Below are 17866 nucleotides of genomic sequence, written 5' to 3' on the forward strand. Positions count from 1 at the left end.
AGCAAGAAACTGAAGCTGCAAAGTTATAATCAAAGGTAGTTGTAAATGAGTAGTCATTCATTGATAAATACTGTAAGGAAGAGAAACCACACTGCAGCTTTTGCATACTCTTTCTCTAAAATGCACTGTTCCAGTCTTCTCAAGAAAAGGAAGTGAATTTCATGTAAGGCGATCTTCAGTTGAAAAATGTTCTTCAGTCTTAGTATGAATAAGCAGAATTAGCTTCAAGCTTGAACTGGATCCATTTAAAAGGTGTATTTCATGTTCCACTGACAAAATAGAGGATGCAAAAATGATTCATAAAGCAGATGTAAAATTCACATTAGATATGAATAGAATACACTATCCTGATATATTCTGAAATACTGTCTTCTTTAGCTTTACACCTGGCTGAAGCATTTTGGTACTCTTTTGATTAGCTTTAAAAATTATATATTCCAACTGCCAATTATTAATGCCAGTAGAAAGATATTAATTATTGAAGGGTATGAACTTTCATATAAATTCTTTCTGGAGATGTTAAATAGTTAAAAAGTTGCATCAAGTTTTTACATAAAGTTAATACTGGAGATCTGAACTTTAGATGAGTTAGCTTGCTTCTGAAATGAAGGTGGCAGTGTATGTATCAGTTACCATTTCAAGATCTCTGTAGATGCAACTACCCCTTTATCTGTGTATTTGTGACCTTTTTCAGATGAACTGTGTTTGCCTTTTTTTCCCTTAAATGGAAGTATGGCCTCTGTAGAGGAAGCTAGCAAATGGGAGATGCTGAACTACTGTGCACTGACTCTTTTTGAGTTCCATTATTCAAGGCCTTGAAAGGAAACAGTTACTTTACATGCCTTCATACTTAGGTTCATACCAGCATAATTTATGTCCTATATGTAGTTTCGGAAGATTTATTAAAAGCAGCTTTGCTAATTTGTCAATGTTTGCTTGTATGTTATATAGAGATTAAAATATCTACTTACAATTTTAATATGAATTTGCTTATAGAAAGTTTTTTTTGTTGTTTGTTTGTTTGTTTGTTTGTTTGTTTTTTACTGAGGCAAAATTACATTGGGTTGTAAAAGGTCTTTGCTAGCCAGTGGAAGGACAGATGAGGAAATACTAGAGAGAATTAGTGGGATGTTCTTCATCTACTTGCTGTGAGCAGTTGTGCACAACTTGGCAGGATTCCTAAAGTAATAAAATCAAATAGCAACTCTTTCATGTTTTCTTGCTGAGCAGATGAGGACAGAAATTGATGCACTGCTTTCAATAAGCATTAAAACAGAAGCTGTTTCCCATGTTTTTATATATCCCATAGATGATGCACCATCTGATCATTATTTGCTGACATTTTATTTAGATTCAGTAGAGTTTATACTATCTTGTATATGTTAAAATATTTTGAACTGTATAAAATCTGCAGATAAGTAAGCAATTATCTCCAGCATATTTATGTTTATTTCCTTTTTTTTTCCCTAGTAATCAAAGCATTAAATAGGAATTGTTATGCTAAGCAAAAAACACTTTTCCTCACTTTTTTTTTTTTTTAATTTGATATGTTCTCTTGTCATTTACATTGGCTAATATATACTTATCAAATGCTTACGTCAGAGTAGTTTTTAATTGATAGTAGCAAATTTTGAAGGGAGAACAGCAGTAAAAACCTTGGAGAGGAGTTTAATGAAAAACAGCTTAGGGTAATCCACTTGGAATAACTTGCCCATCAGAAGAGCTTTGTTGTTAACCTGCCAACAGGCTAACAACAAAGTTGCAGGTATATCAGGAAAAAAAACTGTGTTAGGACAATCTTTGCTTTTTCAGACTCTCTGATTTCAGGATCTGATCAGGATCAGGATCATTCTGTCTCTAAATAAGGCCTCAGTAATGTTTCTGTTATCGTAGCCAGCTAGTAGGTGACTTGTTGCCTAAGTCTGAAGAGCTTGCCTGCCTCACAGGGCATGAAAATTTGTCTCATTGGTGCAGAAGTTTTTACTTCAGAGATTGTTTGTTCCCTGGTTTTATTGTTTTGTGGCTTCCTCCTCTTCTGGAATCCAGTACCTGCTTACTCATTTCCTTTAAAAATGACAGGATTACAGTCTTGTAATCTCTCCGTACATGAAAGTCACTTTCCAAGACTACTCTGTTTTTTCTCATCTGTCAATTCTTCTCTCTTAATGTAGCTTGTTTTAGGTTGATCTCAGAAACCAAACACAATGTTAAGATAATGGTGTCGCCATTTCTCTATGTGTATTTCTCTATGTGTATTCAATATTATTTTATTTTGTGCATAGGTGGAATCCTAGGTAAGCCAGTAAGTCAACATCAACAGTTTTGTGTTCAGTGGAGCAATTGTATATTCTCTGAATATTCTGGGGAGTTTTTTGTTTGTTTGTTTTTCCTGACAAACAATGACCAGGCATTGCAGATTCACACTCAGTCATTCTTGAGTTGTTTTAATCCATTAAAAACAAACAAACAAAAAATTCACCACCAAAAAACATTTCTAGCAATAATTTTTTTCCAGGTTATGCCATCTTGGATATTTTCTGCACAAATTGTCCATTTTCTTCACTGGGTTATGACTGGAGAACATATCCCAGAAAAGATTAAAGTGGGGATGAAAATACACAATAATTATTTACAGTCATTCTTCTGTTCCTTTTCTCTGATAGTCTGAGGTCTTTGAAAGACTCATTAGTCAGGCATAGACTGTATTGACTCCTGGGATACACTGATAGTTAAGTGGCCTTCCAACTGGGTTTTATGCACCTGATCACCACCCCCTTGGTCAAGCAGTTTGGCCAGTTTTCAGTTAACAACGGCTTCACATTTTAACGGAGGCAATATCAAAAGCCTTACTGAAGTTTAGTAAGACAATATCCACAGCTCTTCTTTTGTATACCAAGCCAGTCATTTAGTTACAGAAGTTTATCATGTATGACTTACCCTTGGTGAATACTTGCTGACTTCTTATGACTCACTTGTCATTTATGTCCTGGAAATGGTTTACAGCAAGCATGTCCAACCCATGTGCTGCCCAGCACAGCCTATAATGCGATCTCACCCTGCTGCACTGCCATCATGGGTAAAGCTCTTCCCCACCTAGTGGCTGAACCCAGCCCTGGGCACACACCTATCCCTCATCTACAACCAAAACATAGGTCAGCTATTAACAGTTTCTTGGCTGAAACCAGGCAAGGGAGGGGTGCAGTGCTAAGTAGAATTATGGCAAATAAGTTCAAGCATTTTGATGCATTGGCTAGACACAGTCCTGTAAACAGAAAAAAATATGCAGCCTTGTTATTGGTTTTCATAAAGGAATTTGAGAACAGGTTTCAAGATTACAAATAAATAAATAAAATCAGTTTTTTGTTATATTTACAACTCCATTTTCAGTTGACACAAATATGTTACCTGCAAATACTCAAAAGGAACGTATAGTAGAAGACTCACAGTATTTACTTTTTGATATTAAATTGTATCCAACCATAGAAGCAAGGGGCTGATTTCTTTTTCTTCTAATTTGCAACTACTCTTTTTTGCCAGTAACCAGAGTTCATTTTGAGCATTGTATTCAGTAAACTTTTGTTTTCCTGTGCTAAATTAACATATCTGCAGTATAACTTCATGATAAATGCAGCTTGAAACTGTGAGCTAAGATACAAGCAATGGTACAGGCAACAGCCTGTATTGAATCCGGATGCTGGAATTTAGTTAAGAACCAAGGGGATTAGAGCTTTTGCTTCACTTGGATGTCTCAATGGCTTGTCCACTTGGTTCTCATCTCAGCCTAATGCCCACTAGCTCCCCACTGCCTCTCCCAGGCGGCAGGTAGCTACTGGCCTGGGAAGGTTGAATAAAAATTTCTCTTGTTTCCTTCTATGCCTCTGCTTGCAGCTCCCACTTTTAGTTGTCACTAGCCAAAATGTATGAACATCCCTTTGCCTTCAGTTTCCTGATCTCTGGAATCATGCTTCATTCCCAGCATTGTACTTGTAGGCAGAATATTTACCCTCTTGCTTCCAGGTGCTGAGGTGCTGTTTTGGAGGACCTTGTGTGCCACCAAGCTCACATTTTTTTCCAATCTAATTAGTCTATATGCAGGAATGCAACATGTAAACAGTGACATATTTGGTGTTTCTGTTTCCTGTCTCTTTATGACTGGAAGATTCAGGTTGTTCCACTTTTACACAGTTCCGGCACTATCAAAAAATGTAATCAGACACTACCAGTTGCTGCTAGTAAGTTGCAGACTTTTTCTTGAGTTCAGAATTCAGTTCTCAACGTTTATTTCCCTCAGTTGGCAGCGGATTACCTGCCAACTGGGATAAAAGCAATAATAGGTAGGAAAAAGGAAAAGAAAAAAAACCCACCTTATTGGGTTTTCCTGCATATAAACCTTGAAGTGCTTCTGGTAAATGCATTAGATCTGAATTTTCCTTATCCAACCTTCGTTATCTCAGACAAGAAAAAATAAACAGTGATTAAAAATCCGCATATGTCTAGTTCTTAGAAAATTTTAATTTTCATATATTGGAATCTTGATAACCTTAATTTTATTTCTAAATCAGATATTAAGATAGAGATTAGAGGTCAAATCTTTGGCTTGTTTGAACTTCTAGTAGTCAGCTGACTGGTGAAACTCTCTTAGACTTTCATTGATTGCCAGAATGGAATTTCAGAAAGAGTAAAAGGCTCTCCTGTCTCTTAGCACGGTGAAATTGTACAGACATCCATTACTTGATATGGCTTAAGCAATACATGAAGTTGAATAGTGTGCAAGGATATGTTTTATTTATTTTTTAAGTGGTTGAGTGTCAGCAGCTGTCGTAGCAAAAGACTCGGTTAAGAGTGCCTGTGGGAAGTCAATGGGATACATTACTTTTAAAGGCATTCCACATGGAAGAGGATAGCAGGGGAATGTCTGCTTTTCATAGTTGCAAGATATTACTGATCGTGTGGTTGATTTTTTTTTTTTAGGCTATGAGAGGCATAGATGCTAGAGAAAAATTCCCATTACATGAAGCTCTACTGCTCAAAATGGCTAATAGTTCAGGTCCTTCTGGATTTGGAACTCAGAGTGATTGGTAAATCATTTGCCTCCCTCTGAAAACAGGACTTGCTTCTATCGGTGCAATGGCTTATTGTTCTCATTTCCAGCTGTGATGATTGATAGATCTGCTTCTGAGCCCTGAACAGAGAACACTGGCCACTAACAGCCAAGACATTAACAGACTTGATGAAATTGTCTTGTCAAAACTGTTCTAGTTTCAATGTCTGTATTTTGGTGATACTTGGAATGGTTAAATAGATGATGAAAAGCTATTCAGAGAATTAATAGCATAACATCATTTAAGAACATAATATTGTGAAGTTATCTACAAAGTAATTGGTTTCTCAATGTACAATAATGAGCACATTTGGAGCCCATTCTTTTATCTGGATGCAATTTTACATACAGTCTTAAAGTTGCCTTCATAGCAACAGTGTAATGTTATAGAATGAAGGTACCCTAACTTTTTTTTTTGTTTTGTTAATAAGAAAGATCTCCATTTAATTTGAAACATATGTATTGTTCTCTTTGTCAGCAGGGCTTTTGTTTTATCATTTCATAACACTGAAATTCTGTAGGCTAAAACTTTGGTTGTTAGTAGTTATATGAAAGCGTTTCTAGATGTGTAAATTTAAACAATTACAAGTTGAAAAATTACATAAGAAATTTAAAAAAATCTAGTTCATACTCTACTAGTTCTGGCACTGCATGCTCTGAAAATCTAAGCTGTACTATGTTTAACTATTGAAAATTGAAAAAGCTATGTTGCAGAATGACAAGGGAAACTGCAAAGAGGATAAAGCTAGGCATTTATCAGTACCAAGAATTTCCTCCAGAAGACTTCTTTACTGTTCAGGCAATGGAGCACTTGCACAGGCTGTGAATTTGCACAGTGCACTGTTCAAGTGTGCTCTGTGGCTGTGCACTGACTTGCACAGTGCAGAGGGTCTGTGAATTCTCATTCTTGGAGGTATTTGAAGGCCATCCAAACAGATGTAGCTGTAAGTGCCCCTGCTTAAACAGAGAAGCTAGAGAAGATGATCTGCAAGGTCCTTTCCAACATGAACAGTACTGTGATTCTGATTCTGTGAATTTTATATATTTATACAGATAAAAGATGTGGGCAAATGTCTAGTTCACGTAATTCTTCTAAAATAAGGTCTACATATCATAGTTTCAACGAATAGTGCTCTAAAATAACACTATTTCATGAGACCAAAAACTAGAATGCTTTCTACAGAGACTGATGAGAACACATAAATTTAAGCCGAGAAACATACTGTATTACATGAAGGATTAAAACCCAAAATGTTTTCATACCCTTAAGCATAGTAGAACATTACCAAAAGTTCAAATTAAGGGGAAGAAATATTGGTATGTTTTCTTTTGATTACTAGATTCTTTAGTACTTGTAAAATTTAAAGCTTTCTTAGAATCATGTAAATGTCCTCCCCACCTTTCATTTTTGAATATTTATATTTTTAGTATAAAATGATATATTTTAAAGTTCCAGTTATTCAGTAAAGAGGGTAAAAATGAAGGGTAAAAATGATATTTATCTCTGCTCATCTTTTGATAATGCAGGAAGTATCCCAGAACATACCTTTTCAACCAGCAGGCTGGTGTTCCCCATCTAATAGTTTCACATTAACTTCAGTTTCTTGCTGGCCTGTTGTTGGTGGTGCCTGAGAGGCTTTAGACTGGAGAGTGAGTGCCGTAGTAGCAATTTGCTGCAGTGCTGATCTGCTCTCCTTTGTATGCCAGCCTAAAAGCCTAGTACATGGTCAGGATGCAGCAGTCTTTCATCATTCCCTGAAATGATTTCCTTATTTTCATTGCTTTGTCTTTAGTTTCTGGTACCTTGCATTCAGACAGACCCTTCTTTACTAACTCACAGTCTCGTCACCACAGAAGTATAGCTCAGCTGCTCTTAGAGTTTATGTTAGGTAGACAAATTTACCGGTCAGCTTGTCACTGCTGAGATTTAACTCTAGTATGTACTTACTGTTGTAGCAGATGAGACAACTGCAGGAGGGTGAGTATCCTATGAAAATGATGACCTTGCCACAGAGCTATTTAAATCCAGCCACAATTCAGCACAGCCAGTTTACTTTTCTGTCAAGGAAGGATCCCAATATTAGTTCAGTAATCAGTTAAACAATTCAGGCAAAAACTAAACTTCAATTGAAAAGTAGTTTCTCTGAAATTTCATCACCTGTTTTGCTGGTTTCATTGTACAAGAAGGGAAAGTATATAGGACAACCAGATTTTTAAAATCTGTATGCAATATTGTATGTGTGTTCATAATCATCACTGCATAAACTTCAAGTTCCATTCTTTCGGAGGTTTCTTTACATTAGATTTTTGTCTCCTAAAATTCCATTACTACTGCTAAAAATGTGATATTTATTTAGTGTTACACTTATTTGTAACCCAGACTAAACAGAAGGTGTAATTAAGTCATTTCTAAATCATGTTTTTTGCCTTGGGATTACAAACAGTTTTTATTACAGGAGCATGAACCATGATAACACAATCATTAATTTGCAAGGAGGTCAGAAGATTCTGTTATAGCTTTAATGAAAAGGATGTCAATTATTTCTTTGCCATTTGGGGAGAGGGATGAGAAGGGAGTAGTTCAATAAAAGTGAAGGTAAGGGAGAATAATGACAAAATGCTTTCCATCCACTTAACAGCTTCAGATGGAAGACACAGAAAGAGAGACAAACAATGAAATCCCTAAGGCAAAACTGCCTCTGGAAAATTTTAAATTCAAATCAGATTCTACAGAGGTACTGTTATTTCCATTTCACAGAAAGCAGTATTTTAATATTAAGGGTAGGTTAAAATATTTTCAATTCATTATCTAAACTGTGAGGATAAATGACAGCTACTGCTTTTTCTGAGTTTGGCTGCGTTGTTTGGGTTGTTTTTTTGTTTTGTTTTGTTTGTTGTTTTTTTTTTTTGCACTGCTCATACTATTTGAAAAACCAGTAAATCCATGAAAAGTTTCCCTCCCATCTTCCAACATAGTAAAGTTCCTTTACTCAGAATAGAATTTAAGTACTTGAATAAATCTGGGTAAATATTTAGGAAAATAGGTATGAACTTCTATATATAAATTCCTCACTAGATTGAGGCTTGCATTATTTTTGTTTTTAAACACTGCTCCTATTTTAACTGTGCTTTGATAATTGCATGAGTGTATTTTACATATAAATGCGTAGATATGGTATTAAAATTAATGCCTTGTTGTCTTCTCCCTGGGTAGACTTGCTGACTTACTGTCTTGTTAAAGTAGACTTTTTGATTTTATCTTTATGTTACATGGAAATTTAATTTAGAGAGACAAGAGTAAGGCCGTACACTTCACAGTCTTGTTGGAAGTATATTGCACACGTTGTTTTATTTTTTATGCTTAACTTTGAATAAGCTTACGGCTTTTCCGTGATCATTGTTATCTATAGAGGAGGAGAAGGTAACTGCCATACTCTTAAAGCTGCCTGTATGCATGCTGTGCAAATTCCATAATCAAAGTTATTGAATGGAAAGGGCTGAGACTCAGAACTTAGTTTCAATCTCTGAAAAAAACAAGCAGAGGGCTGAAGCCCCCTTGCTGAGGAGGTATCTTTGTTATATTAGGCTGAATGACTGGAGTTCCCAAAATGCAGAAGACCATGTCTTCATACCTATATCACAGCTGCATAAACCAGGTAAGTGGAGAGAAGAGGAGGGTATTTACTGACATACAAAATGATCAGTTTGTATCACTGTATTTTGTTCTGATGTTTACAGATGAAGAATGAAGATACATTTTTATATTTTAATATCAGTATTTATTTTAAATTTTGAGTGCTCAGTTTTCCAACAAATTATTCTTTGATTCCATTGAAAAAAATATGACTGTACACAGAAATGATGGTGGACTTGATGGTTGACTTTAAGTCTTCATTAGCTTGCTGATTTTTGTTTTTATTAATACATGAGGGATAAGCCAAGAACTAAAGGTGTTCAAGTCTCCTAGTATTTATTGCAACTGAGCCATTAAAAAATTGATTTTTTCCTCTTGACTCCACATTGGAAATGTATTTCTGCTCAGGGACAAGGTATTTCTATTAACTCACTCCAAATGTTGTCCTTTCATCCTGGTATCTATGAAATGGAAACACACACTTACTAAGTCACCTGTTTAAATGACATTCTAAATAGAATCAAGTGTTTACACACTTTCTTAATTTTTAATGACATTTGATACATAATATTTTTTCATTAGACTGATATATGATTAACATATCCAATAAGAAAAAGAAACAGTTACAACACAGTAATCTGAAGTAGAGTTTTAGATGTGTTCACAATGTTTTCTCTTTTCTTTTTCTTTCTTAAAACCAGGAAGAAAATCCCCCTGGAGGGGCTCAGACTTGATGAAAAACTTTTCTTCTTTCTCTATCCACCGAAATTCCATCCGTAGTTCTTTTCACATTGCCCCTTTTACTTCTTGTTCTCTGTCTACTAGCTCTTTAGAACTGTTTTTCTGCTTATGTACTTATTTGCATTCCATTTCATATCTTTGATTAGATTTTAGGTGCTACCCAGTTAGTAATAGATAATGTGAATGATAAGCTTATATTAACAAAGGCATCAATTATTCAAGTTAGGGAACATAATTTGTTCAGGTTCATCAAGTTATTAGCTTTCTTCTGAGTTTATGTAAAATAAAATCATAAAGGTATGACGCACATATGTAAAAATAGTTTTATTCTTTTTCCAGTGGTCTTTGTAGTGTGATGAAATATCATCAATCTTTTTACCTTTGAGATATGGTATATTTACGTATGTACGGTATACACATATAAAATTCAGGGTTCGTTATCTTCTAGAATTTACTCTGCATGAGTAACAAGTAAAGACATAGCAACAGGAATAAAAATGGTGTAATGTTTTGTTCAGTGAGGAAAGATATGAAGCATTTTTTGTTACTAATTTTACTCCATCTTGAAATTACCTTGTTGTTACAGCTTCTGCTACATTTGAAGACTTTCAAATCCGACCCCATGCTCTTTTTGTTCATTCTTACCGTGCACCAGCCTTTTGTGACCATTGTGGAGAAATGCTGTGGGGACTGGTGCGTCAGGGACTCAAATGTGAAGGTAAGTTGCAGTGAAATGGGCTGTTCAGTCTCAGGAAGGAAATATTCCATTACATTTTTATGCATGTTCTTTCTGATGCAACTTCTGATGATTTCATTTAAATTGACTAGGTAGGTAGAGACAGTTAGATCTGATGATCAAAGTAATTAACAGATTAAGGAGGGTGATCCTTTTGACTCCCCAGAGGCCTCCTAGATATTGTTCTGTAAGCGGAAGTGCAAAACAAGTAGTCTATATATGTGGGTTTGTTGTTTGTTTGCTCACTTCCTTTAAGAAAAGCTTATCTGTGTCTTATTTATAATAGAACAGAAAGTTTGATTGGAAGGGCCCTTACAACTGCTTGACTTATTCAGAGCTAACCAGAAATTGGAGAAAAGTATCCAAACATATCTTGAATGCTGACAGGCTTAGGGTACCAATCAGCTTGCTAGGAAGCCATTACAGTGTTTAACCCTGATGGTAAATAAATTTTTCTTAATGTCCTATCTGAATATTCCCTGGTGCAGCTTTGTTCCATTCCTTCCATGTGTCTATCGTTTCTATGATAAATACAACACTGTATAGAAGATTTCAAGAGCTCATAATGTCATAAAAACTTAGAATATAGGAACAAAACAAGCAGTGTAGAGGAAGAAAGTTTCATCAAAAAAGGCTGTTGTTTTTATTCACCAAAGAAAAACGTTCTTTGCTTTTCCAGTAATAAACTGTAATGAGATGGTTTTAAATTTTACTTTTCAGGATGTGGTCTAAATTACCATAAGAGATGTGCATTTAAAATTCCTAACAACTGCAGTGGTGTACGTAAAAGGCGCCTGTCAAACGTTTCCTTAACAGGACTCAGCACTATTCGAACAGTTTCTGCAGAGACATCACCCAGTGTGTCGGATGAAGCCCTTCTGGTATGCAGTTCCTTAGCTATCAAGGTTATGGGTATTACTGTTAAGAAGCAATTATGTGCTGTAGAATCTGTTTTTGTTTGTTGAAGACTTTGGGGCTAAGAGTATGCAAATTACAAAGCTTTTCTGTGGGAGAAGGCATCTTGATGTAAAAGGGAGGTCAGCATCTTAAGGTATGTGTCATTTCTGATACTCCTAGTGGTCTCCTCCCTTAAAGAAGAATTATGTTATTTTGGAAATCTGAAACTGCTACCCATGCCAGTGTGAGAAGCTGCATCTTGAGGCTCAAAACTGGATGTCTTCACTGGAACTAAATGTTGAAATTTTTCTGCCATAGAACGTTATGTCCGTTGGTTCATGATACAGGAAAGAAGTGGCCTCAGGAGAACACTGAGACACTGCATCAAAGTTTCTGTAACAGTCAAGGCTATAGTTAATATGTTGTAAGTAACCTGTATGTACAGAATATCTTAGTGTTTGGAGAAAGAGAATTCTTTATTATTTCCTTACACAAAACATTGTGGTAATTATAGTATATATGGAATATATGTATTTATATGCATAGATGGATAAATACAGAGCTGCAGGACACACATACATATACTACAGGTTTTTTTTTATTTATTAATATAGTAGTTTTCCATGATGAAAAATTTTTTGATAACAAAATGCAACGACTGGAATAAGTTAGAGTATTTGTTTTTGTCTTGGCAGTGTTTTTCTCATGATAGTAATAGAAAAGTTAAGCCATTTACACTGTGTGTAAATGGACTCCAGTTCTAAGTGAAAATTTTGAAAACTGTAAGGTTTGAAAGAGAGGAAGGAGTTTATAAGTACACACAACAATTATCATGTTTTACTCTCAATTAGAATATTAAACTTATTAAACTTGACATACTAAAAGGACACTGTTGCAAATGGTGTAGATCTGGTGTTATATGCAGTGCCATCTATGAACTGTAATTATGTACTTAGGCTGCTGATTATCATTAGTGTAAAGCTACTTGGAAATTAAGATTAACATTACGAATCTGTATTTTACTTGAAAAACTGCATAAATGAATACGGTGCTTAAGTTCTGCAAAAAATACAGCCACAAATCTTCATAGATTATTCATGATTCTCAGTAGGTTATTTCAAAACACTGACTTATTCAGAACAATACTAATGAAATGTTGAGAAAAGGCTGACCCTAATTCTCTTCCTGGAACTTTGGTTAAGTTTTATGGGTAAGAGGCCTGGTATACCCTCTATCAGTATTTGATACACTGTGCACAGTAAGTTACATGATAAGGAAAACAATTTAAATTTGAAAATACTTTCAGTTATATGATTCTATTGGTTGCTGAGACATTCTTATATGAAATATGGTTGCTTTTTTTTTTTTTTTTTCAAAATCTATACATTTTAATTATGTTTTAAAAAGCAAAATTAATTTAAAATATGAAGAAATACGAAGGTGTGGAATTGAATCCTCCTGTACAGAAAAAATGGCACCCATTGACATTCTTTGATGTTTGCTGAATGTTTATGGAGACCAAACAGTGGATGCGAGCACAGTAGGATGGTGGATGGTAGGTGCATTTCAGCAGTGGTTACAGTAGGTTACCTCTGCTGGTGCAGAGTTTTACCAGTACAGCATGCAGGCTCTTGATCATTGCTAGCAAAAAGACATAGCCATAGCTAATGATGTGGACTAGACTGAAAAATAATGCTTCATAGCTGAGAATTTGCTCTATCAAATAGTGTACTTGTGCTCTTTGTATCTGTTCAAGGAAATAAATGGGAGATAATACTTTCAGAACAAGCTACGTAGAATTAATGTATAAAATTATATCCTGTTTGTGCTTGCTTCGAGAGTAACATTATTTTCTGTGTTTTTTCCATTATTTCTTTGGTCTGTCTTTTCTTCTTTCCAACTTCCTGTCTCAGTCTCCTGTTAGCCCTGGCTATGAGGTATGTACTAAATTTACTCCCTGTCATGCTGTCAGGAAGAGTCTCTTTTATTAGTTATATCAGCATGATTTTATGTAACATTGAGAAGTCAAGAGCATTTGTTGGTTTTCTTCTAGAAAGAGTGTATCTGATGTGAAACTCCAAAGCCACTATTTCAAAGTGAAGATCAAAATTCTGATTATATGAAAGAGTAAAACTCACCTGATATTAAAGTATTTTGATATGAAAGTGATATTTTGTAATAGATGAGAAGAACATCTAAACTTTACTTTCAGAAAGTTGGGAATTTGCTGGGATAATGTACAAAATAAACATCCTAAGATGAACAAACCTGACCTAGACTTGTAGATACTCTGTAACTGTGGCAGTAGGAATTCTTGGGGAGAACACTTACATATACATATCGTATGTGTAAGTAACATACAATCAAAGCTAGATTTTTCTAGTTTCTAAGTATTAGCATGAGGATTTGTGCTCGTCTAAAATAGAAAAGAATGGCAAACCCTGCAGCATATTTTTACTTTCCCATCATCTCTGAAGCATCCCACATATCATTATATATACACAAGATCATTATATGCAAATTGTAATCAGAGTAATGAACGCAGTCATTGCAACCTTTTTGCTCCTGTCCAGAACATGCTCGTTGATGCTTTTCCTTCTAATATAAAGCTTTGTTTTTCTGCACTGGAAACATCCTGCTGGTACTGAACCCCTTCACTTTAAGCAAACCTCTCCAAGCTGCTTTGTCTGAACTTCCATTACCAAAATTTTCTGAACAAGTGATTGTTAAATGCAGAGTCTTGGGAGTTATCTCTGGTGTGGAATGGGGTGTTAGATGGGTCACTTTTACACAGAAATTGGGAAGAAAAAAAAAGCCATTATTAATGCATTATAGCATATGAAGCAGAACTGTATAAAGACTCCCAGAAGGTTTTTCTCTTCTAACTTATTATATCACTTTTTGTATAAGGATATGTACATTTTAAAGAATTACTATTAGTTCTGCACTGTATGCAGTATTGCTACGCTGTATTTTAAGTCTAACTTAAAATATGGGCATTCTACCAGTGAAAGATAATTTCATTAAAATAATCTATTACTTTAAATTATTATACTTAGAACTATCGAACACTAATAACAGTTCAAAGCTAATGTTGAAGAAACTTTAGTCTTTAAGAGGTAGGAAGAAAATTTTGCTCTAAATAAACCCTAATAGCCCTGTAGCCACTAGCAAATCCTTTGTCAACAAAGGGTTTTTGTTCTGGGAAATCCCTGGCTACTGGACAAGATATCAGTCACACAACTACTGCTGAATTGTATTAAATTTTTTTTTTTGTTACTCTGCAAAATAAGGCACATTATAGATAGAGCATTCATAGTATGATTTGCTGGTATTGGTGTCTGAGCAGGAGGAACAGGATACATAATAATTTCCATCTGGGTAGTTTAATTTAACAGCACTGAAGTCAGTTCTTTGATGTGTTTACACATTTAACATTGAAGTGTTTTTCAGACCATAGATATCTAACTGTGGTGCTTTTGAGATTAAATCATACACTTGAGTTCAAGAGAAGAGTGCAAGAAGCATCAAAAGACAACACAGTTGATTGGATTCTAAGTGTGGTATTGAATTCACTTAATTATAGTCATATAGTTTAATTTATTAAAGAAAGCGAGCATTTGCATTGCAGCAGAGAACATAGTTCCTGTGGTGATACATAAATATCACCTCGTATATGACACTAATTTCCTGTGAAAAATTTGTGTGTGAACATATTAAGTCTTTATCTTTTTACCTTCAGTATGAGAAGGAAATGCATGTTTCTACAAATATAATTCCACATGGAAAATGAAACCTAATGAGATCAGTTATTTTGTTGGTTTTAATATATAATAATTAATATACGTCCAAATAAATAATCGAACTAGAATTTATTTATTTATTTATTTATTTTTTCTGTTAGGGAAAACACTTCAAAAATGTAGGAATATCATAGTTTTTTGGTTGACTGTCTTGGTATTATACACAAGGATAATGTCACAGAGGTTTTTAATACTGAGCCTACAAAAGAGAAGCACTTCCCTGTGAACAATTTTGAAAAGTTACTCATTTAGGAGAACATAGGATGTACAATTTGTTCTTGTTCAGGACAAGATTACTTGAATGTGTTTCCACAAACATGCACTCAATCCTCTCATTATAAAGATAATTAATAAAGATGTCAAATAGAAGTGACCCCATTACTGAGCCCTGGGGGACACCACTCGTGACCTGTTGCCAACTGGATTTAACCATTGACCACAACCCTTTAGGCCCAGCCATCCAGCCAGTATTTCATCCAGTGAGGCATCTGCCCATCCAAACCATGGGCAGCCAGCTTCTTCATGAGGATGTTGTGGGGGACAGTGTCAAAGGCTTTACTGAAGACCAGGCAGACCACATCAACAGCTTTACCTTCATCCACTAAATGGTTCACCTTGTCATAGAATGAAATCAGGTTTGTCAAACAGGATCTACCATTCATAAACCCATGCTGATTCCCTGGTTGACCTTTAACTGGTCCATAATAGTTCCCGAGATCGTCCATTCCATGACCTTCCCTGGTACCAAGGTGAGACCATAGGTCTTGTAGCTACCGGGATCATCTTTTCAGCTCTTTTTAGAGACGGGTGTCACGTTTGCCCTTCTTTAGTCCACCAGAACATTCCCTTTCTTTGCTCCCAAGAGCCAATTCGGCATCCAGTCAGCTTCTATTGCTTCCCATTAGTCCCTTTGCATCTTCCATAACATTTCTTTGATTTCTGTTCTAGAAGTGGTGCTAGAGGACAGGTAGACTTGCCCCTGTAATGAGAACAGCTTGATCTGTTCTCAGAGTGTCAATCTATATTCCAGTTTCTTATCTGTATTTTGCAGTGGATTTGGACGTGGTAAAGAGGCAGGTGGGAAGCCTACTGATGGGTTTTTACTTTTGGAGTAGGAGTTATGTGGAGGATTATTTCCTTTCTGCAATTATGTGGTTTTGCACAATAGCTTTGTGCTTCCGCCTACTATCAGCAAATAGTTTTGCTCCTGAATAGCTTTTAGCAAAGTCTAAAAAATGATATACAGTTTCAGGACATCCCTAAAATCTGAAGAAATTGTTGCAAGGCACCAGCTAATGAAAGTAAGGAATATGCAGAATGCAGTGTTGGGGAACAGCTTGGCACTTCTTTATTCTTGAAAGAAAGAAAGCCTCAGCTGCCATTGCTTTTTGTTTGTTTCTTTGTTTTTCCCCCCCCTTTTTTTCCCCTGTTTTTGCCCCCCCCCCGAACATCCATTCAGTTAAATGATTTCACATATCCTTTTGTTTGTGTTGTCGCTTGGAAAATAATATTCTAATCTGTTAAAATATAGATTACCTTGCTAACATGATTGTTAGAAGGACTGTTAAGTGTTTGGAGCAGTGCAGACTGTTAGTTTCCATGGTGTAATCCAGTTAAGCAATCATTTCCTGGGAAGTTTCCAGAGTTGCTGAGTCAGTTGTCTGGCTTACTACCAGGAAAAACTAATTTATCTTTTTAACAAACCAGGCACACCGTCAAAAAAGAAGGTGCTTTGTGAAAGGTACTCTTGTTTTTACAGGGAAAATAGTGTAATTCCTGTTTTCCTTCTTTTTAAAATTTTTAAAATTAGGCATCTGCCTGATGCTGGAAATGGTGGAAATTAAAGTTGAGGGGTGCTGAACGGAGTTTTGGTAGGTGTTGGGAGGAGAAGCTCATGATCTGTAAATTTAGATGGTCCTCTTAACCCAGGCAGTCCCTGGGGTTGTGGGGTGACTTGTGTGTTTTGTGCCACCCAACTTCCCTGCGCCTGCTACCCCACAGAAGCAGATGTTCATGTTGCCTCTTTTGGAAGAGGAAAGAGTGCCAGTCTACAGGATCAAGCCATGAAGGGAAAAGATTGTCTGTCTCTGTTGATCATACTAGTGCCTAAAGTTATTCTCAGTACATTTCAGCTACACTCCTGAAATTTCCAAAACCTGCTAGCTATTTGGTGAGTAAAGCCAAGCAAAATCAGCTTTCTGAAGTCCTTTGAGGAAGGATTTTAGCAGTATTCAGTTGCCAAAATAATTTTTCATTCAACAGTAATGTTGAAAACAAAGCCTCGTATGACAGTACAAAGTAGATTTAATTTATGTAGATGGTACTAATTGGTGTTTTTAGCAAGAGTATGTTAGGAGACATTTGGATTGTTTATACTCAAACAGTAAGATTGTCAAGAAATTGCTTTAGCAGCAAGAACAGTAAGCTGAAATATTAATTTGCTGCAGTGACGTAGAAGTAAACAACATAACTCTTTCTCCTTAGAATTTTTTACTTCTTCATCAGTTTTCTTTTGTGAAAATACATTTTAAGAGAATTGTGTCATCACTCATTAAAATTCCACCAAATGTCCATTTGAAGACAAAGGCGTCAAATTTTGTAACTAATACCTTAAATAGCTGTGTTGATTTTACAAGGTGTTTATAGTATCACTGGGGGAATAGTAGGGGTGGGTTTTGTGAGATTAGATTCTTTAAAGAATTACTTCCTTCAAAAGTAACATACTTCAATAAAAAATGTAATCTGTCAGATAGGACAACAGTTTTTTGTCTTGTGCATTGTAGGTAATGTTCCGAGCTAGATGTCTGACTTTGGAATGGGGTTGAGGATGAGTGACTGTTACAAGGCACTGCATTAAGACTGATGTGGCATCAGTCTAGGAACAAAGCTGCCCCTCTTTGTCCTTAGATTGAGTGGATTGAGACAGTATTTCTGGCACCCATTGTGAGCCTTGT

At 35.6% G+C, this 17866-nt stretch overlaps 1 protein-coding gene across 3 annotated transcripts in view; it reads left to right on the forward strand.

Annotated features, from left to right (window-relative positions):
• The window catches only part of PRKD1 (protein kinase D1), a 96320-nt gene that overhangs the window by 54154 nt on the left and 24300 nt on the right, over positions 1-17866 (forward strand). The window contains exons 2-5 of one of the 3 annotated variants that reach the window (XM_015864974.2): positions 8687-8757; positions 10063-10194; positions 10933-11093; positions 13023-13046. In XM_015864974.2, coding sequence (XP_015720460.1) covers positions 10155-10194; positions 10933-11093; positions 13023-13046 — 225 coding nt within the window. In that variant the 5' untranslated portion in view covers positions 8687-8757; positions 10063-10154. The remainder of the gene's footprint in view (positions 1-8686; positions 8758-10062; positions 10195-10932; positions 11094-13022; positions 13047-17866) is intronic. The other 2 variants (XM_015864970.1, XM_015864971.2) reach the window with 2 other exon arrangements.

The sequence above is a fragment of the Coturnix japonica genome, chromosome 5, assembly GCF_001577835.2.
Source record: "Coturnix japonica isolate 7356 chromosome 5, Coturnix japonica 2.1, whole genome shotgun sequence".
Classification (NCBI taxonomy): domain Eukaryota; kingdom Metazoa; phylum Chordata; class Aves; order Galliformes; family Phasianidae; genus Coturnix; species Coturnix japonica.